This window comes from Gallus gallus, chromosome 1, assembly GCF_016699485.2.
Source record: "Gallus gallus isolate bGalGal1 chromosome 1, bGalGal1.mat.broiler.GRCg7b, whole genome shotgun sequence".
NCBI lineage: Eukaryota > Metazoa > Chordata > Aves > Galliformes > Phasianidae > Gallus > Gallus gallus.
The window spans coordinates 40,276,593-40,299,421 of NC_052532.1; the positions used below are offsets into that span (position 1 = coordinate 40,276,593).

A 22,829-nucleotide genomic window follows, 5' to 3' on the forward strand; every position below is an offset into this window, starting at 1 on the left:
TTCAGTTCTGTATTTCTCCCTTTTTGACTTTGTTCTGTGTCTACTCCCAGAACACAAGTATTGTTTAAAGCTTCTTGTACTTAGGGCTGAATGTTAATAATGTCATGAGGTCCTCCAGTATTGTACTCCCAAATTACTTAACACCTTTTGTTGCTTGGTGTATTATTGTTCTTAAATGGGACATAAGTTGATATTCATAATTAAAAAGTCTTTCCTCCACCTAACTTAACAGGAGCTGTCTTCCCATATTACTATTTTACAGTGATGATTCTGGATGAAAATAAGGAACCAGTGAAGACGAAGACTTTAGGAAATGTTGTGGTAAAGTAAGCAAAGTATCTTACAGTTAAGAGGATCTTCCTAGGTGAGGTGGTTGTCTTTTGACCAAAATTCATATATTCAACTGTAATTGAAGTTTTTAGAGTTGAAAAGAAGTCAGTCTCTAATGTTAATTGCAAACTGATTGAATGTTTAGTGTTAATTAATCTTGAAAAACTGCAGATGAAATTATGTAGGTGAATGAGCGTGCTTTCTGAGGTTTTGTTTTGTTTTCCTTAAATTACAGCAGGAGAAAAGGAGGAGAAAAAAAAAAAAAGATAACCCAAGAAAACCCCAACAAACCTGTAGATAAAACAGCTAGTGAGTTTTTTAGTGCAGTTTACCAGAGTCTTGTCAGATGAGTTCCATAAGATCTACTTTTTTCAAAGCACAACTTTTGTAGGACCTTTTCTTAGATATGGGAGCCTCTGTTTGATAATGCTGTGAACATCAATTACATTTATCTTACTTTCTGCAGTCTCCCTGTTTCCAGAACCTTTCCATATATCTCTAAGACTCAAAAGGTTATTGCTTTCCACAGCATGTGCCAGCTGCATATTATGAATGTTTCACATGTGTTTAGGCAAATAGGATTTTCCTCAACTACATAGCTACATTGTGACTAACATGTTAGGTCCAGTCTTCTGTGTTTGCACTCACAGAGAATACTTAAGGTCTGAAAATAGGTAATTGCCAGCAAATACAAGTCCCAGGAGAAGTGCATTAATCAGCTTCTGTTCTGGTAAAATTAAGGGTGGTGACTCACATTCTTCATACTTGCGTAGATGAATGGAAAGAAGTAAAAAGGTAAGCATTAAACCTCAGGGAGCTGAAGTTCTTTCAGAAACCAAAAGCAGTGGGACAGACGTACCAATTCTGATGAGTGGTTAAGGAGAGAAGTTAACTGAAGGTTGAGGCAGTGGGCAGGTGAGCTAGAGATGAGATGCATGTGTACTACAAGCACTGGAGCATGCTGTAGAAGCACAGCACTGAAAATACAGGCTATTTAAGCTGCTTGCCTAGGAGCCTTGGTTTCTAAATTGAGGAATTTGCTTAGCCGTATTACTGTCTAATGTAACGAGACCAGTGTAGAGACTGAGGTATAGTATCACAGGAGGTTGTTGTACTGCATGACACAGATGTATTTTCATGTGGAAGTCTATGCCCTGCCTAATTTTGAGCACCTTAGGCCTAGCCACCAGGACTCACAGAAATATGTTAAAGTGCGCAAACAATCTTTCCTGAATCAGCAGACTTAGATTTAGACATCATTTTTCTGTGACACCCATAAGATTGTGCATTCATTCCACTGTGGAGTATGAATAATTTAAATTGCTCAAGCCTTTAATAGACTGTGCTTTGCAGTGTCAGTAATCTAGGTCAAAGTGAAGGGCTATCTTCTGAAGCTCTTGTCTCTTTAGTGCCTTGCTATTGCCATCATAAAACTTAGGTTTGTCATCATTGGATACAGAAAGTTATTTTAAAAGAAAAAGCTCTCACAAGTATTTAAGTAGGATGGAATAAATAAACTTCCAGATGTGCTTATGTTTCTCTGCTGACACAGAGCTTAGCTACCTAAAGCTAAGTGGAATGAATTCCATCCTTAGCAACTCTATGCTAAATGAGCTGAATTACATCTATGAACAGGTAGATACCATTTCTGAGTTGTAACTTGGTATTTACGTGCCTGTCAGAAGGGGATATTGCCACGTGAGGAAATTCTACTGGGGCTATTGCCAAACTCTTAAAGTCCGGATTTATCTTCCCTGACACTGCCCCATATTTAAACATTTTGCTTAAGGGATTAAAAATATGTTTATGATTGATTCTTTTGGTTTTATCTTTCTTGGCATGGTTTTTGCTGCAGCCACAGAAATCAATAGGGTAGTAGTGAGGAAATTTTTCTTTGTTTCTTGTTTTGTTGTTGCTGTTTTGTTTTTGTTATACATTGTATTATTTAAGGTAGACCATTGGTACAGGGTAACTATTATTTTATCATATCCTTATTTGTTGTAATAACCATTCCGAAATAAGAGGAAGAGTAAGGGAGAAATTACACTATTAAAAAAAAAAAAAAAAAAAGTATGAAACCAGTTTTTGTAGGTTAATTGTCATCCTTTGTTCTATTCCAGTGAAAGAAGCCTTTCTCCTCTCTGTTTCTTCAGCAGACTTGTACTCACACTTAAAACAGTGGGGATGATCCTTGTTTTCTATCAGGTTTTGCTTCTCACCTCAGGGTCCTCCCCATGTGTTCTGAAGACAGTGGGGGAGTCAGGCTAGTTTTGGCTATTCCTCTGTCATATACTCAGCAGCAAAATACAGTTTACTGCTTTAGAAAGAAACAACCTTGTACAGGTGTTTGCTTTATCTACAGCATACGTGAGCTGAGAAAATATTCTTCAGTATTTTTTGGAGAGGAGTATGACCACACAGTGCCTACAACACAAGCTGTGCAAAAGTGGTATGATGCAGCTCTTGGTTATTTTTAGGCCAGTGTAACTGCTGGTAAGGACTGTTGGGGGCTGCCTGAAGCCTGCAGTGCTCATAAGTATAGTATTTAAGATGTCTGTTCTTGCAATGAAGTCTTAAAAATATATCCTGCAAGAGTCAGATAGTTCAGAAAGATAAATCTCGTACCTCTGTCTCCCTGCTCCAAGTATATTACCTTCTTTACTCATACTCACCTGATGTTTTTTTTCCATATAATCATCATCATTGTGCCCTTTGGAAAGTTTTTTTTTATTGACAGGAACGCACATAGAGGCTAATGTACCTGGACAGTGCAATAACATTCTGACTTCACAGTTCTTCCAGGATAAAGTAATCAAATGCAGTATCATAAAATTTATGATGAAAGGAGAAGAGAAAATGAAGACTATTGCAGCTTATGAAGATGGTTTTGTATGAAGTGATTTTAAAGATACATTTTTTTTGAGCTAGAATCTTTGGACATGAAGGGCAGTTAACCTAGAATTTTTCTGAAGTTAAAATGATAGCAGGAACGGCTTCTGTATCCTTTAGCAAGACCAGTCTGATTTAGTGGCATGCTTCTGCTTGCATTGTTCGGACCTGCCTATAACTGACACATGTCTGTGTATGTTCACATTATGTGTAATCATGATAAGCACTGAGAACTTTCCATGTTGTCTGTGTTAGTAAGGAATGTTAGCATGAAGAAATACCATTCAAATTCTAGTGCCTTGGAAAGCTCTTTTACATTATGAGGATCATAAACTCATTATGTTTAGTTAATGAGACAGTTGTCAGCATTATCTCATTAGCTAACGTTAGGTTCATCCACAGCAGGAAGAGGGCTACATTTGCCATAAACTTATTCTGTCCTGAAAATAATGTCTACCAGTAAATTTTCATCTAGGTCCTCTCAGGAGTGACTGTAAACATGTTACACTTCTAGTGTTTGTGTAGTTAATTTTGTGTCACTACCACAGAGCTTTTTTGCAATATATATTTTAAAAAGTAGTTTTACCATTCTCCATTGAAACAGGTAAGAATTTCTATTCCATATTCACACAGATGAGAGACACTGTAGTTGCATCGTGCAGTAATTCTGAAGTGTTTTTTCATGTATTTAGGATTGGTGTAGAAAGAGAAAATACGATGATAATGTTCTGTCAGTGGTTGCACTGATTCACGTGATGATCCACCCCACTATTACAATCATGCAAAAGTTTATATTGAAAGCTGTAGGAGGGTAAAACATTGACAGGGTTTTGTACAGGATAGGTCAAGGTAAATGCACAGCTTTGTATAATTTTAGATTTTGTTTTGGCTGGATAAAATACGGCAAATACCATAAAGATTTTATTCTGTAGTGGAAAAGATGTTCAGAAGTAGGCAACCCATTCACAGTTTCACAGTTTGTGGTACTGTGTTCAAACTTTACACAGTTTGCAGAGCAAACAGTTAGATGTTCAGTGAAAAGCTTACTCATTTAATATTTCTCATAATGCATTTTTAAAAAAATCAGTATTGCTGTGGAAGTGTGTTACAGCAACAAGCAGCCTGAAGCCAGAAATGTACTCATTAAGATGCACAATAGAAATGTGCTAACCAAAAGAGCTTAAAGGAAAGAAAAGAGAATGGAGGAACATGTAATCTTACACAGCACATTGTGGTACCTCAGTATCCCATTCAACATAGTGAAGAAAAACCTTTTAATACTTGATGGGGACCAGTGTAGTGTTCTAGCTTGGGATAAGCCCATGGGAAGTGCTACACTTACTGCTTGTGCTGTTCCCCACCCCAAGAAGAAATGGAGGTCAGGAGGCAATGGCAGTGTTTTTAGATTGTGAAAGAGAAATTCCACCCAAAGTGAAGAGCGAGAGATAAGACCTTAGCTGAGAATAGATAGATACTTTTATGGTTAAATTTGATCTAATGATAAAAAATGATGCTCGTTATTCTGAAATTTCTTTATGTGGATGTAGTAATCCTCCAAATTGAAACATTTGAGCACAATGAGAAACATTTATCTTCCTCATGAATGGCTGTGCTAGAGTGTAAAGGTGATTAAGCAATACCTCCATTGCTTGAGTTGTCATTATTTTTTGTCGTTTTATTGACACACTCACTGTTTTGGAAACAGTATTTTAACTTTTCCTATTGATTTTTTTTCATATAAAATACCCAATTATTACTTAAAGTAGCGGAAAATTAAAGACAGTGTGGAAGAGAGCATATTCCAGATCAGTCTGTGTGGCTGCCCTCAAGGAAGACTGCTGCAGAGAGAGAAGTGTTTCTTGTAGAAAAGTGTAAAGAAGGTGTGTCATCCTACATAGACCCCTTCAGTACATTTCTTGTAATTAACAGCCATGCACCTAAGAGTGGTTTGCTATATTTTAGAATGAAGGACTGTACCCTAGAAAGCAAAATCTTTCTAATTAGGTTCTTGTGTTAGAGTGGATGTATCTCTGAATATGGAAGGTCTTTGAAGGAATGTAGCTGGTAGTGGACAAAGCAGACATTGTGATCCTTTGTTACTCAGTAGGAAACTGAAAAGGAGCTGATGTCATCTATGGATGTGATATTACTAAAACAACTAATGCATTATTTTGCTGACGTCTGTATTGCAAAAGACTGCTGAGAAACTGGGTTTTAGAAAAGATGTGAATGAGAGTGGTGGACAGCTTGGCTTAAAGAAATTTGTGATTTAACTTACTTAACTTACTTGAATATAATTTATCCAAGATCAGCTCACCACATGGTTTTTTTATGTGTTTTGTTGTTGTTGTTGTTTGTTTGTTTTTAAATCAACTTTGTCTTTTCCTTTTACACTTTCAGTGAGGGAACATTTCTCCAAAACTGAGCTGAATACCTGTGGGTAACATTCAAACTTTTAGAACTCTTTCCAGGCACTTTAATAATTTTTTTAAATCTTTTTCCTTTTCCTCACTAACTTGTAGGGTTTTTTCCTCCTAAATCCACGCTGAAACCAGCTACCATCTGTGACCCTTTTCAGCTAAGGGAGTGTTTCATGTAGACTGGTAAATAAATGTTCAAGATCCTCTCCTTTTACCCCTTCTCCACCTGTGTTCCAGTACCGTTGTTCCATGTATCTGAAAAAGCTTCAAGACTGGAGATGGTTTTCAAACTTAGAATCAAGGATTTTTTGGAAGAGTAGTTTACACACAGCATTACATAAATGCTGAGTAATAATACAGCTGTCAGTCAAGATGACTTAGCTCCATTCACAGGCTGAATTCTTGTAACAATGGCATACAGTTGCTTTGACTGGCTGTAATGAACAGCCTGTAACTGCCATTGTCTACCATAAAATAAAGGGATGTCTTTTTTCCGAGTCTCAGCAAGGCAGTGTCTCTGGTAGCTTCGACTTTCATTTGTACTTTTCAAAATCTGTTTTTCTCTTTAAAAGAACTTAGGAGTGCTGTCAGTAATTTTTTTTTTTCCTTTTCTACCAACAAAAAGTCTTGCAACATTTTGCCAAGTGGCATCCTGAAATGACAGGACACACAAAGCCAGTTGTTTCTGGGCTAAATTAGAGGTGGGTTCTCTTCTGTGCAAGGTCAGCCACTGTTGTGTGAAAAGCAAATGAACTGTGAAACAATGCTTTAAAAGCATACAAGCGTGTGCCATGGGCCCATTGCTCAGGAATTATTTTGCCTGAAAGATGGATGCATACAAGATGGCATTTGGGTTTTGCCTAGGAGATGGAATGCAGTTTGAACTACAAATAGTGTTTTATAAAAAGCAATGAAGGAGCATTTTCAGATTGTGTGTTTTGTACTCTGTTTTGTGCTGTAGAGATACCTGTGGTAGAGATACCTGTGGTAGTCCTTATTTTACTTTTCCTGCTTCTCAGCAATATGCACTCTGGATGCACTGATCATTGCATTTTTCCTTAATACAAACCAACCAAACAATGGTGATGGGAGCAGGGATTATATGTTTGTTGATATGTTCCCACTTCTTGGTTTAGATTTCAGGATGATTGTAATTACAGAAAGCAAAATGTTTTTCTCATTTCAGCAATAAAATTCTTTTTTCTATTGAATAAATACCAACTGAAAACCACTGAGTAGAGCTGTGGAGAAATTAGGGATTTTATCAACATGAATTATAATTTCTCTCTTATCACAGGGATGTTTTAGACTTAAATAAATTGAAAGTTCAAAATTTGTAATGACTGAAGCTTCTAAGAATTGCTATGCTATCAACAACCAGGCAACAACCATTGTAATTATCATTCTCTAATGGATGTTCCTGAATGTGAACAAGAGATTTTTATTTTAAACTCATATATATACAAACACAGGGATTGTTATATCACTTTTCTAATTTCTTTTTTTTTTTGAGGCACGTAGTCTGTTGTGTTTGTATATCTCAAGGATGCTTACTTAAAAGGGTGCTTAAAGTAGGCTAGTGCATTTCTACCAGATGTGCAGAAGCCAACCTGCCCTCCTGATAACAGGGTGCCTAACTGGGAAGTGTCTGGCCTTTTTAGCCTTGCCTTAACCATGCTTTTAAGGAATGTGACTTAAAAAAGCCAGAATTCTCTGAGATAGTAGTAGTGCTTACAGTAGTATATTCTATTATGCTGCTTAAACTGAATTAAGCATAAGATACCTGTGGTTGTTGAATCATTGCTATGTGATGTGGCCTTTTCAGTGTAATTCATACTATTTATGCCTTACTTAGGTAGAAATATATAATATTTATAAAAATTATTTTTACAGTTGTAATGTTAGAAATGCATCTCACTGAGCTGGAAGCACCTATTCCTGCGACCTGAACATCACAGAAGACTTTTAATGTTATCAGTGTTGCTGCAGTGCTGAGAAGTGTTTCACTGCTGGAGAACGTTGCCTTTTGGGGTCATAGAGACACTATCAGCATAAAAAATAAAATACCCCTGCATAAAGATGTGCTTGTTAGGCAATCAAGAAAATGCAGGCACATGCATTTTCTAGAAGGCATTTAGAATTTCACCTGTATAAATATGCTTTCTGGCATGGCTGTGCTAATACTAGGGTTAAACTGCAAAACAGTTGTGAATGCTGTATGTCTGAATAGGTATCTCTTAGGATTAAACACAGTTTACTTGAACTGCCTATAAAAGCACTGAAGGAGAAAAATGACCACTCCTTTATTTTCTGAGACTTCTGTAGCTTCTCCATCTGGCAGACAGCGACGTGAAATGTTCTGTCTTTTGTCATGCCGCTAGCCTTGACTGAAGAGTGGATATATAGTATGTACTGAAAACTCAGCTAATTAATAATTCCAGCATTTTTAAATTTCACTACCTTTGTATATATTTTATATGTATTTATATACCTATTTATATATATATATAAAAAAATCCAGTCATTTTAGAATGCTTTAAAATTGATTTTGTTTTTTAACAATATACTTCAGAGAACTCCAATGAGATAATGCACAGCTAGAAGGAGGGAAATATTTTGTTTCAGATTATTGTGGTCAAAGTCAAATTATATCTTTTTACAGAAACTGAAGATGTATATACCTGATAATTTGCATGACTATACGTGAGTTTGTATGTGTTATAGAGAGAGAGAGATACCTATAATGAAGTTGTCTGAATCATTGCACATATGCATGCATTTCTGACAGATACTTAATTTGTTGAAATGTTGAAAGCTGAATGCTGGTAGCATTTATAGTATAGTATATAGTGTTTGCTAGGCCAAGCATCATTTTGCTGAATGTTAGAGATGCTTATGCTATCTACAAGTTTTGAGTTAGTTACGGTTTAGTGCTATCCTATTTATATTTTAAGTGTTTTTTTAATAATACATTGATCTTATTTCTTCTCAGGGATTGTTTATCTGAATGTAAAGTATGAACGGAGAGCAGGAGCTGTACTTGTTGGATGTTCTAACTATTTTACCTGATCAATTTCAATTTAAGGTTACCTTTGCCTCCTGGAGCATTCTCAGGACTTTGGGAAAATCAGGAAGCATTCCACAAGTTGTATTTCCAGAAATTTCCAGTAAGAATTACAAAATGAGTTATATAAACTGTAGGTAATCTTTCTGCACTGGATGACACGAAGTTCCAATTGGATAATGTAAAAAAAAAAAAAAAAATCTTATGTCTTATATTAATGGGAGATCTTTGATACGCTTCTTACAGTATTGAGAACATTTCAAGGTAAACATTTCTTCATAGTTACCTCAGCTTCTGGGGATGCTGATTTTTTTCAGATCTGAAACAAAAGTAGTTAACATCAAGTTCCAAACCTGAAAGTTGTTTTATGTCATTTGGTCTTAAAACATTGCCACATTTGCAACCTTAGTCTGGAAGAGCTTCAGATATCCTTCTACTGTTGACATGCAGCCATTCTAATTTAATGTCAGTCTAAAATATGCACTTGTCTGCAATGCACTTAAATACATAGGAGGCTTCTTACTGAATATCGTCACGTCAGATGAACTATCTAAGAACTTGCCTCCTTTCGACATAGAAATTGATAGACTGGTACAGATAGGCTGTCCAGAATGGAGTGTTTGGTCCAATGAAAGTAAATGAATGACCCAGGCAGGCAGATTATTTTCTTTCTACAGGCATGTTGATGGTATATAGATGGATACAGCAAATAGGAGTATCTTTAGGGTCAATTTGACAACTGTCATTGTGTTGTAACAATTCCACTCTTCTTGTGTAGATTCAGGCAGTATCTTTCTCTGGGCAGTCAGGGATCAAAGCAGGCAGACTGGAAAAAGTTCAGGTTTATGTATTTCATCTTCTGTCTTAATAAAGGCTGCAAAAACCTTCTGGAAAGAGAGCTCCAAGGCATATGATGACATAAGAATGGTGAAAAATAGCATAGAATTAAATCTTTCAGGCATCATTTGACACAATCAGTTTTGTTTGTTGGCTTCATGGGAAATAGATGGCTCCTCTTACTAGTGTTTTCTGAAGTTGGTTTGGGTTTTTTTGTTGTTGTTGTTTTTTGTTTTTTTGGGTGTTGTTTTTTTTTTGTTGTTGTTGTTTGATTGTGTTGTGTTGTGTTTAGGGATATTATGATACTATGGATGCAGGCTATATGGATGAAGATGGCTATTTATATGTCCTGTCTCGAGCTGATGATGTGATCAATATTGCGGGACACAGAATTTCAGCAGGTGCAATTGAAGAGGTGAGCACTTCCTGGCCGTAATATAGAAGAGTGAAAGATGCATAAAGTAAGCCAAGTTTATGGAGACAGAAAATCTCAGAGAAATCTGTCTAGTTTCTGCTTTTCTCGATTGCATTTGCATTAGTACTTTTAGCAGAAGACATTAATTGCTTCAGGTCCTTCCTATTAAAATTCTTTCCAGAACAATATAAAGCATTTTATACTGTAGACTTGATATAATAGCCATGATTTGACGTATGAAGGCAGAGTTAAGGAGCAATATGGTAGGATGGAAGGCATTCCAGAAAGCTCTAATGACATGTTTACTTGAGAACACTTTATGCTAATGTAGGCTCAGCATGTCAAGTCCTTTCATTAGCTGCTGCAGTCACTTTAGGAGTAGAAACATATACTCCTAAATAAACTTTTCAGTTGTGGTTTTGTTTGCTTTTTTAAAATGTTTGGTGTTGTCTGAATTCTTTTAACATAGACCAACATTTGCTGCCTTTTCTTCATTTGAAGAATTTCCTTCTCTTTCTTGAGAGCTTTTTTGTATCCGTCTTACTGTCTGAGAAGTACTAAATGAACAATGGAAATTTCTGTTAAATCCTACTGATAAATTAAAAATGATTAATATAATAGCCATGCAACTTAGAAAGTTGCAAATATTGCTGTTGATGTTGCTATCTGAATTTCAGGTCTTTTTTCACTTCCCTTTTCACAAGTGCTGTGACTGCTACTTCCAAATGATGTATCAGTTGTTTATTCAGGGAGACTAGGAAAAGGTGTGCTAGATATGTACAAGGAAAAATCTTTTTTTAAAACCCTGAATTTAACTCTTCACTGAATCACATAGTAGTTTGTTGTTTGTTTGTTTGTTTTCTGTTTTGCTTTGTGATACTGGTTTTTGCAATACGTTAATTATTACATTGTTATGTTTTGGTGACTGCAGTGGTTTGGGTTTTTTTTAGGCTTGATAACTTGAAGTATAGGCAAAACTCTGATTGTCTGATTGATGGAAGTGACCAAATTCTGATAAAAGCAGACAGTCCTTCAAAGGATCAGTCAGCCAGAGTTGAACCAGCTGCAGTACTGATATGGGCCTGTGAAGACATGAAGATGGCTTTCAGTCTGCTTAAACTTACTTCCCTTTGAAGTGAGCTTTGTTGTGTTGCTCTGCAGCAATGGGGAATCTCATCCCTATCTATTACTGCTCTGTTGCTCAGGGGTATTGTTTCTTAGCTTCAGGCCAGATCTGAAGCAGTACAAGACACCAGATTATCTTCTCATCAGTGTTATCTTTGTATCTGTCTGAAACCCGTCCCCAGGTAGCATTGCTGCTTTTTTCCCCGTTAGTTAGAGCTTTCCCCTGAAACAGTGCTTCATCACTACAGAATTCCAGATGCTTTTCTTTTCGTCTTTTGAACAAAGGTAAAAAATAGCATTAATACATTCCCAACAAATAGCTAGTTAATTGGAAAAGCATTAACAAGAACACAATTAGCTTTTCAGTAAGATCAGTAAATACAGAATTGGCGGTTTAATGAATAGTCTTCTAATTAAGTGTCAGTCACCTTGTTAAGCAAGTGTATTAGCTGTGTTTACATTATAGCTACATTACAAGCTTAACAAGTATATCCTTAGTGCTTTGGCTAAGAATTTCAGCTTCACTATGTTTCAAACACTTTTCTTTATCTGTTAGTATCACTGGAGTTCCATCTTTACTGAGATGCGGTAACTCTACTGTTAATCTTGCCAGTCATTGAATGTTAGCCACTATGGTAAGCTTAGCTTGTGTTGATCCATCCTTCTCTTTTGTCTGTACATCTGTGATTCCAAGCTTCGCTCGACTCTTTCTGAATTTACCCAAATTAAATCTTGTCTGTCCAATGCAACAGACTTAAAGTTGAAAAATATAGCATGAAAAGTTCCCTTTCTGACAGTGGAGTTTCCGACGGCTGCTGCATTCGAAGTCCCTTGTGCCCAGTGATCATATTCAAGAAATGCCCCTTCATTTTTTCATACTTGTCACCTAAAAATTGTTTACTGGTGCTGATTTTATTATCTATTTTTAAGTTAGTATTTACACTTCCAGTCTTATGAAATTACCTGTCCTGGTGTCAATAGCATATTGATGGGATTCTTGGGTAGACCAGTTAATTTCCAAAAGGAAATTAATATAGATCTTACCAGTCTACTTTCCTACAATTCACTGAAAAGTAGATGAAAAGTAGTTTCATCTTTTTCTTACTTTCTTTTTTAGTTCTATGGCAATCAAGTTGCTATAGGCAGGGTCAAGAAGTCAGAGCAGAAAAAGAATGGGTGAAGTAGAAAAAGCCTAGATGATTTCATGATTCTATGGTTCTGCATTTGTATCTTACGCTGCTAATGTTTTTATTTCTTAAATTTATTTGAAGAATACACATTGGCACCTATGTAAGTATTCACACATGCGTTTTTAACGTGTGTAATTAGAGTCCTGAAGTGTACTGACTAAGTAATTACTGATGCCAATATTTAATCAGTAAGTCTATTTTTATGTACCTCCTTACGGAATTTCTTCACTAAAATGCTCAGTTTATTATTAATCTCGTTTAGTTTTCTTTTCTGTCCCTCAGTGTGTTCTCCTCCATCATGCTGTAGCAGACTGTGCTGTTGTAGGCCAGGAGGATGCCTTAAAAGGGCACGTTCCCTTTGCGCTGTGCGTGCTAAGAGACGGTGAGAGATTATTCCTACTGGTGTTAGTAAAACCTGCAAGGGTCCTAGAATAATTAAAGGACATGAACTTCTTTACTAGATATAAAGACAGAAGAGAAGAAGATTTTGGAAGATATTGTTGAGCAAGTTCGAAATAACATTGGTCCTGTGGCAGCTTTCCAGAAGGGGGTGTTTGTGAAACAGCTACCAAAAACACGTTCTGGCAAGATACCACGTTCAGCTCTTTCTGCACTGGTCAGTGGAAAGCCGTATAAGGTAAGTGGGGGCTGTACACATCATCATGGTTTTGATTCTCTAGACCATACTAGAACCGGTCCATGACTTCAGATACTATATTGTATTCTACTCTGATTTACTTAAAAGATTTTAATGTTCCAGAGCTTTCCAGATAATTTTCTCTTGACTGTTTTTGCAGGCTAGATTTAGAAGATTCTGAAATTCTGAAATAAAATTGATTTACTGTTGAAGGACATCAGTCTATTATTACATGCTTTTGCATATTCTTTGTTTTCAGATAACGCCAACCATTGAAGACGCTAGTGTGTTTAAACACATAGAAGAAGTGCTGAAGAAAAAGTAAATGGAATAATGGGCCAGTAAAAGTGTCTGTTACTGAAATATGCAAAGACTTTCTATTAGGAAATAAATATTTTAAAAACTAATAATGATAATGATTGGGACTACTTTTTTTTTTTTTTTTTTTAACTCTTCTATACAGATACTGTGTTTTTTTTACCATATTGTTACAGCCAGTGAAGCATACTGAAGTCTCTGTGTGTTGTCATTGTATGCTGGATATAAAGATTGCTAAGAATTTTAAATATAATTGGTTGGGTTGGAAGGGACTTCAAAAGATCATCGCATCCAACCTTTCATAGGAAAAGGGTACCTAGAAGAGATTATTTAGCACCCTACTGAACTGCATCTTGACAGCCTCCAATGATGTGGATTCTGCTATATTTGTTATTGCATAAAGATACCAGTAACTTGAGTTTGACTAAAACATCTTTCAGGTAAGACTCAAACTGAAGACAGCAGTAAGTAGAAATCCTAATGTGAAAGTCATTACAGACATAACTTGTCTCCACTTATGAATTAGAAGCCTTATGCCTTTTAAATTTTTATGAGCTTTAATTTTTTTAAAATTAGTTTTCTGGATTCCACTGATTTTTTTTTTTCCTAAGGCTTTCTGTTATAAATTAGATTCTTCTAAATGTTTTGTTCAGTGACTTTTTGAAGTGTCTTTTTTTGTAGAATAATAGATTATTTCTGACTTTCAAGTTTGTTAAATTAAATCTTGATTTATCCTTGGTAGTGTTGAATGGAAAACATGTATTTTAAATAAATGCAGGCATTTATGCTTTGATTTTTTTTTTATAATTTGTGGTGGCTTTTATTGCTCTTAGGAGAAGGGTAACTAGGATGTGCTTTCAGGCATAATTAGATGTTTCAGGCTTGCTGGTGTATATATAGCTAAGAAATTTAGAGAGTGCAGGTCCTAGGCAGCCCCTTTGTGATGATGTAGCTTGTTTCAAAATACATTCAGGGTTCTCAGCACATCAGGAGATGGAGGATGCATGCTCTAAATGCATTAATTTTCTCAACCTGCAGTTTTTAACTGAAGAAGAAATGTAAAAGTCCTCGTAAAAATAAATGAAATCCATGTAAAAACAAATGAAAAGTTTAAAAGTTGAAAAGGTTTTCATATTCAGCATTGCTTTTCAGAGGAATAAACAGTAAGCAGTTGCCAAATTCAGAAGCTGTGAGCATATTCTAAGAACTTTTTGTTTTTTCTGGAAATCATTCAAGATCAAGATTGAGAAGGAGGAGAAGGGCAGAATTGTCAGGTGCACTCACTGCTCCTGCCCTGCTCATGCAGAGGATTCCAGAAATACCAAATGATTTCTATGTAAGCATTTAGAAAAGCCAGATACAGAGCAGCAACAATGCACTATGGAAAAACACTCCTTTTGTTTCCCAGAGGAGCCTTTTTTTCTGAGCAACTGTGATTGCAGAATGTTTTATTTACAGGTTTGGGCTTGTGCCTAGCTGGGGAAAGGGAAAGAGGTGGTTATTCCTGTATGTGGTTCTGTTGCTGCCCAGCAATGTGGTTGTACAATCAAGGAAGAACAATTGCATTTAACAAGTGATAGATTACTGTTTCTTCTTAATTTTGTTTTTCTAGAGAAGAAACATGTAGGTAGATCTGAATGGCCAGGGATTTGGGTGGAAGAGATTGGTGCATTTGTTACTTGCTAGTTGTGGATTGGAGCCATGTAGGCAGTGCTTAGCATAGCCATAATCCGTAACTGTTGGGAGTAGAGCCTTGGCTCACATAGGGGAGACAGGGATGTACCAGGATTTTTATATGCCAGCCTTAGATCAAAACTAGACTTCATAATAGTACTTTTTTAAAGAAATGTGTTTTTAAATATAATGGTCTGTTGTTTTTTTTTTTCCACTGTGGACATGAGTTGGGGCTACTCCTAGGGCACTATGCCTAGAGCTTCAGTTACAAGGTCTTGCTCGCTCTTTTTGTTAACATATCCCATTCCCTTCTGTGCCCTCACCCTGAATTGGTGTGTGGGCTGTGACAGCGTAGACTGGAAAAGAAATACTGGAAAATTGAAACTGGACTTTACATAGCAAATTGTATTCAGATGATACTACAGCCACTTCCAGTGGTGTCTGCATTGCTTTACTTTGTGATGTTCTGGGCCAAAGTAGCTCGAAGGAGGGCTAATGAAGAAAAGTTAGGAACATCAACATTGGTTAAGCCCAGGAAACTGTATGTCCCTGTGCAGCTGCGTTCTATCCCAAGCCATCCTATCACCCACATCATTAAGCTCTGTGCTCCCTCTCGTGGCAGATTCTGGCCAGTAAATTCACCATAACTCATACCTGTTAGTGGCAAAACGTGCTTAGGCTTTGATAGCTACGAGAGGTATGTGGCATCCAAACTATTTTAATGCGACTATATACCAAGCTTAATAGACTTATAAACACAAATAGCACTGAATTCTTTTTTATTGACATTGGGGGAGAAAAATCTTTCACCATCTGATTGACTGAAGTTTGCCAAATGAAAATAGACAAAACAAATGTTTATGTACGTGCAAACATTGCAGATCAAACTGCTAAAAGAAATAACTAAAAGACAGGTCTTGAGCTAAGATCAAGCAGCAGAAAAATAGCAAATAGGTAAAATGACTATTAAGTAGGTCTTACTTTGAAACTTCCCATTTAAACAAAGAATAAACAACAATAACACCACCAAATAAAGCCACAGCAGGTAATAGTTGCTCTTCTAAACTTTTATACACTATATATTAATCACTCTGTCTTTCAGTTATTTCCTCTGATAAAACAGACTTCTGTGAAGTCTCAGCAAGGCCATCTTGGCTAAAAGCGTAACGTTAGACAGGAGCCTGTCTAATGCCCTGTTGTGATGAAGAAATTGTGGGGTTTAGCTTCTCTTTCATTTTCTCCATGGAATATGTTCGGAAACTTGAGAATCTCATTCTATGCAATTATTAGATTTAATTTTCCAATGCTGGCTGGTGTCTGAAGATCCTGGAACGAAAAGGTGGCTCTTGGTAAAGCAAGATTCTTCTTGGTCCGCAGGTAACATAGAAGAAAGTTTTTGGTTTTCATATAAATTGTGTTTATTAAATTGCTTTTTTTTTTCTTTTTTCTTTTTTTTTTTTTCTGTAAACAGTTCTTCTGGGTTTATGTGTGTGTCTTTAAGAGGTGAGCCATCATGGTGCTTCTCTATAAGTATCTGACATTTCCATGTTGTCTTTAGAGGTCCATTTTGGCTCCAGTTCCAGGTAATGTCATTCTATTATACATCATCAGAGGCAGGTGTTCAGCTTTAAATATTGACAGATTTTTCAGTAGGAACATGTTGAAGCTTCTAACTCTGCTAAACATAGTTGTTTGACTTTTACAATCCAAAAACTGTAAAAATGGTGGAATGGAAAGATACAAACAGTATTATTGACACTGTATTGTCAAATGTTTGCACTGAGACCCCATGTACCATAGATTTTATTTTTAAAAAATCATATTTATAACCATTTACATAAGACTTACACATTTTAAAAGAAATACATACACAGTAAATACGTAATGTCTAGTATTTTACATTAAAACAGATGGAACAATGTAAAAATGAGTGGCTTCATTTGATAAAAGCTTTGGATGTGTACTACTGCCAAATTTTCTGATGACAGAAATGCTGAGAGGAAAGGGGGAGGTTGTTTTGTTCTTCTCTTAGTTTTCTTTTTGAGCAATTTAGATTTTTTCGTCATTAGTATTCTTATTTTAAATTAACCAACATGTGAAAAGAACGTCAGATCTGTGAAACTTTGTGTTCTCTTCCCTATTACCCTGTTCTTGCAGAGAGTTTTAATGTTCTTTTTTCCTAAGTAGTGGTAGTGCACTTCAGGTAAAGTAGAAGAAGGAGATGACATCTAAAGGAAAAAATAAACAAACATTAATTAGCGAGGTTCTGTCACGGCAGGTTGGTATAGGACACAATGATGCCAGGTAAGCTGTTGCACATTTTATTGAAACTTCTGAGGGAAACATGTATTTGTTCTTGAATTTTAAATTTATAACATAAATCCATTAATTAAGCATTTTAATCTTCTACTAATACACACTAGTTCTTGATCAAAACCAACTCCCATGCACGTTAACTTTATAGCTGGTTTTTTGTGATGTTTTGATTCAGTGTTGGTAGTTGGGGTTCCCTGCTTCTGCAGGCCTTTGACTATTTGGCCCAAAGTTGAACATAGCCAGTTAAGCATACAGATTCTTTTCATAGAACCATTTAGGTTAGAAAAGACCTCTGACATATTTAGTCCAACTTTCTACCTACCACCAGTATTGCCCACTAAACCATGTCCCTTTTTGATGTACTCCGTGATTCTCCTTGCTCACTGCAACTTGACAGCATTTACCTTTTTGACCCTCGTGATTTCTTTGCTATGGACCAGCTATTTCCGGATTATCATTCACATCTTTTTGGAACTCTTCTTTTCCATCTGTCTTTACAAATCCTCTTTGGAATCCTTCACTGATGAAGTACATAGTTGGTTTTACCAAATCCCCTGACATTTGTTCAGAATAAACGTGAAACCGTGGTGGTCTCTGCACCAGCCTGTGGCAGTAAAACTGTCCTGACTGAGCCTTTGGTTTTGGTGATGACAAGTGTTTTATAAGGGAAGGCTGCACAATGTGACTGCCGAATCCACTGCCTGTGGACCTGGCTTCCAGGTGCTCTGCTGGGTAACAGCCATGGCAGCAGGAGCTGCACCATCCCATATGCACTGTTGAACTTCTGTGCAATATGAAATGGCTTGGCACCAGTAGTCCTAAATGTACTTAAATTCATGATCTTAAGAGTATACTCAGACTGGGCCATGTAGGATATGTTCATGTTAACTGTTCTGAAAATCTCAGTTCACGGTGGTTTCAACAAATGTTTAAAAAATCCCTGAAGTACAATTTGAAGGCATGAGGATTTAACCCATTCTGAAGAAACACCCAGAGAAACTGGATGTTTGAACCCGCTTGGTATTGTTGGCATAAACTATTTTGAAATCAGAGGCTTTGACGTGTTCTCTAAGAAAGGTGGGTAGCAGAATGCAAGAATTCTGCAGTCTGCTGTCATCACAGAACATCTCATTTGTTCCACGTGCCACCTATTTACAGCTCTCTGTTCAGGCTGCTTTTAATATGCATAGAGCTCTTTACTATTTTAAGAATACACTTGTATTGCTACTGTGCAACAGCCCATGCAGGTACCCAACTCCTCTGCTGCCTACTTAGAAACAGTCGCATGTGCAAATAGTGCAGTCACTGTAGTAACATGGTGACTGATGTATTTTAGTCAAGGTGTTGCAAGCCTGGGTCTCAGTCTGACTTGGATCTGAAAATTTTCAAGAGATATTATAATGAAGGTTTTTTGTACGAGCATCTATCAGTTCTTTCCGTGAAGAAGCTGTTACTCAGGAAACGTGATCCCAGAACCGTGAAGACTCTTCTGCAATTCCTCAATCACTTTCAAACAAACTCAGCGTGTTTAAGTTTTCATGCCTGATATAATAATGAAGGAAATCTTTTTCCTGCATCATTTATATATAATTTACTGAAATCCAAAATAGATTTTACTTGGTACTGAATGCTGGTGGCAGTTTGGAATTGCACTGATGAATGATGCATAGGCTGAGTTGTAGCTTATACCATCTTGTTACTTCTCTAAAAGCACTCTGCAGTAAGTCAAAAGAAGCAGCATACATTCATTCAGTCATCCTTACGTAAGAGCCCCTACAACTTAGATCAAATTTGATAGACTGGTAAAGTTCTTGTCTGTTTAAGACTAGTATACTATTCTCAGCACAGTGGACAAGCTACAAGCACCAGTGTGATTTATATCACTGATACCTGAATCAGGTGAAATACTTAAAACTGCTCCTATAGAAATGGAAGTTCACTTATACAGCTTGTATAACTTTGTAAACTTTTTTTTTTTCCTCAAAACATATAACTCCCATACACATGCAATGCCAACAAAGCTTTGCTGCTTTTCTTCTGTTTGTGGATTACTAGTTTTTAGACAATTACTGTAGGATCAACTGGGAATAAACACCCTGGGAAATCGTATGTTGATTTTTATTAACATACCACTTTCAATTTCTGGCCTTGTTGTAATTGTCAGACCTGTTGGCAAATATTGCCTTATGTGCCTGGACTGTTACTGGCCTGCTGAACTGCTTAGCATCTGAACTTCAACGATCTAAATCATAGGCAGTGATTTATTGCAGTTCAGATGCATATAGGCTAAAAGATATACATATCTGCTATCAGTTTCTGCCTCCACTGAACCCATTCGGGATTATTGTCATCATTTTACTGACATAACACCAAGTCCTAATCTGCATGCACGTATACTTTAAAAGATTTATATAGTTTATGTACTCTGTAGTCAGCTTTGTACGACCAGCTGCTAAGCTTGCCAGTTTTAGATAAATAATTAATGTATGCTTATTTTTCTGTGACAGTTTGTTTCTTTTTCTGCTAAATGACAATTTTGTACACCTACAGTCTCCTGGGATCTATGAAGTAAGGCTGATGTCATCAGCAGAATCCTGAGCAATCTGCATTTCCCATCGGTAACATTTGCTGTTCCTTAGTGGTCTTTGAATGTGCCCAGAATTATTAAAGTTGTGGTGGCCCCAAGCCTCTCCTGGTTGAAGATCTTAAAAAAGGTCTTTGTTGGGAAAATTAGGAACAGCAATTCCTTTCTTGCAGATTCTGGCATGTCTTGTCTTGCCTATGATGGGTAACAGCTATCAAAACATTTTCAGTGCCTTGGTGGGGTTCTGGTGCTGTCCAAATGCACTTTCCAACTCCCCTGAGTAACTGAATGGAAAACAAAATGATATGTTACTGAGAAAATATTAGCATGAAATGGTGCCATACTGATGAAAGCGCTCATCGTGTTGGGTTGTTCTTTTGGAAAACTTGTGAAGCAGCAGCAAAATTTTTCTGCAGAACCTAGGCAGGATTACTGTCATTAATAGCCATATTTAAAAGAGAGGTGGTGAGAAGTGCAACATGAACTGTGGTACAGAACTTGATGTATAGTTGCATCCAGCTCAGTGTCCTTTCTTTACTGCTGGTCAGTTCTGAATGATTTGGGAACTAAGAATCTCTGCAGTGGATAGTTTTGGAAGATTTTCTGCATAGGGGAAGTTTTGTCCTAGTTTTATTCAGCTGCCTGATGTTCTAAATGGAGCCATATCATTAAAAGAAAAAAAAAAAAAAACCTAATTCTCATCAGCTTTACCAGATTGTTTTCCTTTCTTTCCCTAGATCCTGGTAGAAATATTTCAAATTTGCATGAAGGGAATGCAGTTCCTGTTCCTTCTGCTTCCCTGTTCTAGCTTAGAGAGCATACTTGTTATGCTTGGCAAGCCATCACCTGAAGAGAAGCCATCTGGAAACTGTTGTCTTATCTGCTAAGGTGGTACCAGCAGAGAGAACCTGCTGTTGGAGGTAGGGAAAGGAGTGGTGCAGTGTCTCCAGGACTGAGCTTGAGACCGTAGGTTTAATCAAATGGCCACCCCAGTAGCTCTGAGTTTGGTCCTCTGCTCCGCGCTGCCTCTTGCTTGAATAGTGCCAAAGAGCAATGGGTGTGGTGTACATAAAGAGGTTCCACGATGGCCCCTTTTGAATACTCACAGCAATTCAGTGCTGGCGTCTTTGCTAGGCCTTGTCAGCATGAGTATGTGCGAACTGTTGAGCTGTCTAACCTCTGCAGTCGTGATGAAGCAACTGCAAATTGCAAGGAAAAAAAAAAAAAGAAGAAACAAACCAGAACCTCTTTAGAATCATGAACAAAATAAATAATTCTGTTTCCCACTTGGAGGATGTCTATTAAATTGCTCTGTGACTTTCTATGACATGATCTGGGCATGGTCTAGTGCAGAACTCATTCAGAGTCTCTTCATGTCTACTGGTGAATCTGTATTCCTGAAGTAAGTACAGCTTAAACTTAATTTTGAATTTATTTTGTTAGAAGTCCTTATAACGTACTTGCCGCAGTGTTTAAATACCAGAGTGTTCTCAGCAGTGGGTGATAGGAAGCCAAATCCTAGATGAAGATGTAGGTCTCAAAGCTACCTGCATTTTATGTCTGCCAGGTTCTGTATCCAGCTCAGTAATAAACTGTCTGGAAGACCAGAGTTAAATCGGGTGAATCACTGAATTTCCCATGTCTTAGTGTCCCATCTGTAAAATGGGAATAATATCTTCGGCTTCATAGTGAGGCTGAAAGACAAAGCCTATGAATGCTTAAAAGGGTCTTGACTACTACAGAAGTGGAAGTGCCCTGGGAGGTTGCACCTTTCTTTGTGCATGGAGTTCTCCTTGGAATGGATTCTTCTTGTACGGCTTCAACATTACCAAAAAGTGCAGGATTAAAAGCAAAGCGTGCACATGAGCAGTGGAGTCAATGAATACAGTGATGCAATCAGTAAATTATTCATTCCATCTGTAACTGCAATTATAAAGAAATATTTTTAAAAGGTGAGAAACTTTAATGGAATTTAGATGTTTGAATTTTCATACCAAATTCATTAAAGATTACAAAATGTAATCACCACAGTGTATTACATTACTGTAAGACAGACCTGTTTGTAGACTTAAATTCTCTCATGAGGAAATAAAGAGCTTTGTTGGAAATGGGACAGTACTTCTCAGAACTTCAGACAGGTGCTCTCGCATGGTTTTTATTGTTCATATATCTGATGAAAGAGCTGCGACGGGCTTTCCTTTTCTCCCTGCCTTCTTAAAACAATTTAAAAACTTGACTTCTTTGAATGTCAGATAGGAAAGTAAAGATGACAGCCCCCTGTAAGCTCACCCTCTGAAATAAACTGTGCCTATTGGAGAGGTTTATCAGCTGAAAAAGTTGTTTAGATATTGTATGTACTGTCAGACTGAATATCAGCGAATGAATACCTCTCTTTCTGAATGTTTCCTCTGCACTCAGGATGGCCAGGTTTATATTTACTTTTAATGAATACCAACAGTCTTACACAAACATGAGAAACATCACTAGCATGCCAAGTCAATGCTCTGCCATTCCCTCCTTCCACTGTCCCAGACTCCATTCATCCATCCTATGCTAGTTAGGTGAACCTGGCTGTTCGTGGCAGGGCAGAGGTGCTCTGAAGTCAGGTTAGCATACTAGGGGAAGCCTCCAGCTTTCTGTAAGTGCGGAAATGACTTCGTACCGTCAGTTGCCATTTTCCGGGACTGCCCTGAGGTCGTGGTCAACCTGAAGCCGGCCGGCAGCGTTTCGGAGGAGCCGGGCATCATGCTGATGCCATGGACCTCGCGGGGGGGGAACTGTCGTCGCCAGGAGGGGCCGCGCCTGAAGTTCTTGTCGTCGCTCTGTCGAGACACAGAGTTGTGTCGGATAAAGCAAAGGGAAGTCGGCCATTGATCACCTGGCTGCCACCTCGCCCACCGACAGGTCTGGTCTGCAACAAGTGCCCTACTTGGCTGCACTGCGTCCAGTAACTACAGTGCATTTGAAATGCTCTTATAAAAGTAAATGCTTTAGATATTAATATTAAACACTAGGGTGGAAAGCTTCCAA

General features: G+C 37.3%; 2 protein-coding genes across 22 annotated transcripts in view; one reads left to right on the plus strand and one right to left on the minus strand.

Moving 5' to 3' along the window:
• ACSS3 (acyl-CoA synthetase short-chain family member 3) overlaps positions 1 to 14,027 on the plus strand; it is a 78,061-nt gene extending 64,034 nt beyond the window's left edge. Inside the window, 6 exon segments of the mRNA XM_416118.8 lie at positions 263 to 326; positions 8,725 to 8,806; positions 9,833 to 9,955; positions 12,553 to 12,652; positions 12,732 to 12,907; positions 13,167 to 14,027. Coding sequence (XP_416118.3) covers positions 263 to 326; positions 8,725 to 8,806; positions 9,833 to 9,955; positions 12,553 to 12,652; positions 12,732 to 12,907; positions 13,167 to 13,232 — 611 coding nt within the window. The 3' untranslated portion in view covers positions 13,233 to 14,027.
• Positions 14,028 to 15,661: 1,634 nt separating this feature from the next.
• Positions 15,662 to 22,829, minus strand: part of PPFIA2 (PTPRF interacting protein alpha 2) — a 301,624-nt gene continuing 294,456 nt past the window's right edge. For 19 of the 21 annotated variants that reach the window (XM_040667681.2, XM_040667694.2, XM_040667691.2 and 16 more), the window contains 2 exons: positions 22,462 to 22,621; positions 15,662 to 20,998 (listed from right to left, as the gene is read on the minus strand). In XM_040667681.2, coding sequence (XP_040523615.1) covers positions 20,940 to 20,998; positions 22,462 to 22,621 — 219 coding nt within the window. In that variant the 3' untranslated portion in view covers positions 15,662 to 20,939. The remainder of the gene's footprint in view (positions 20,999 to 22,461; positions 22,622 to 22,829) is intronic. The other 2 variants (XM_025154467.3, XM_025154470.3) reach the window with 2 other exon arrangements.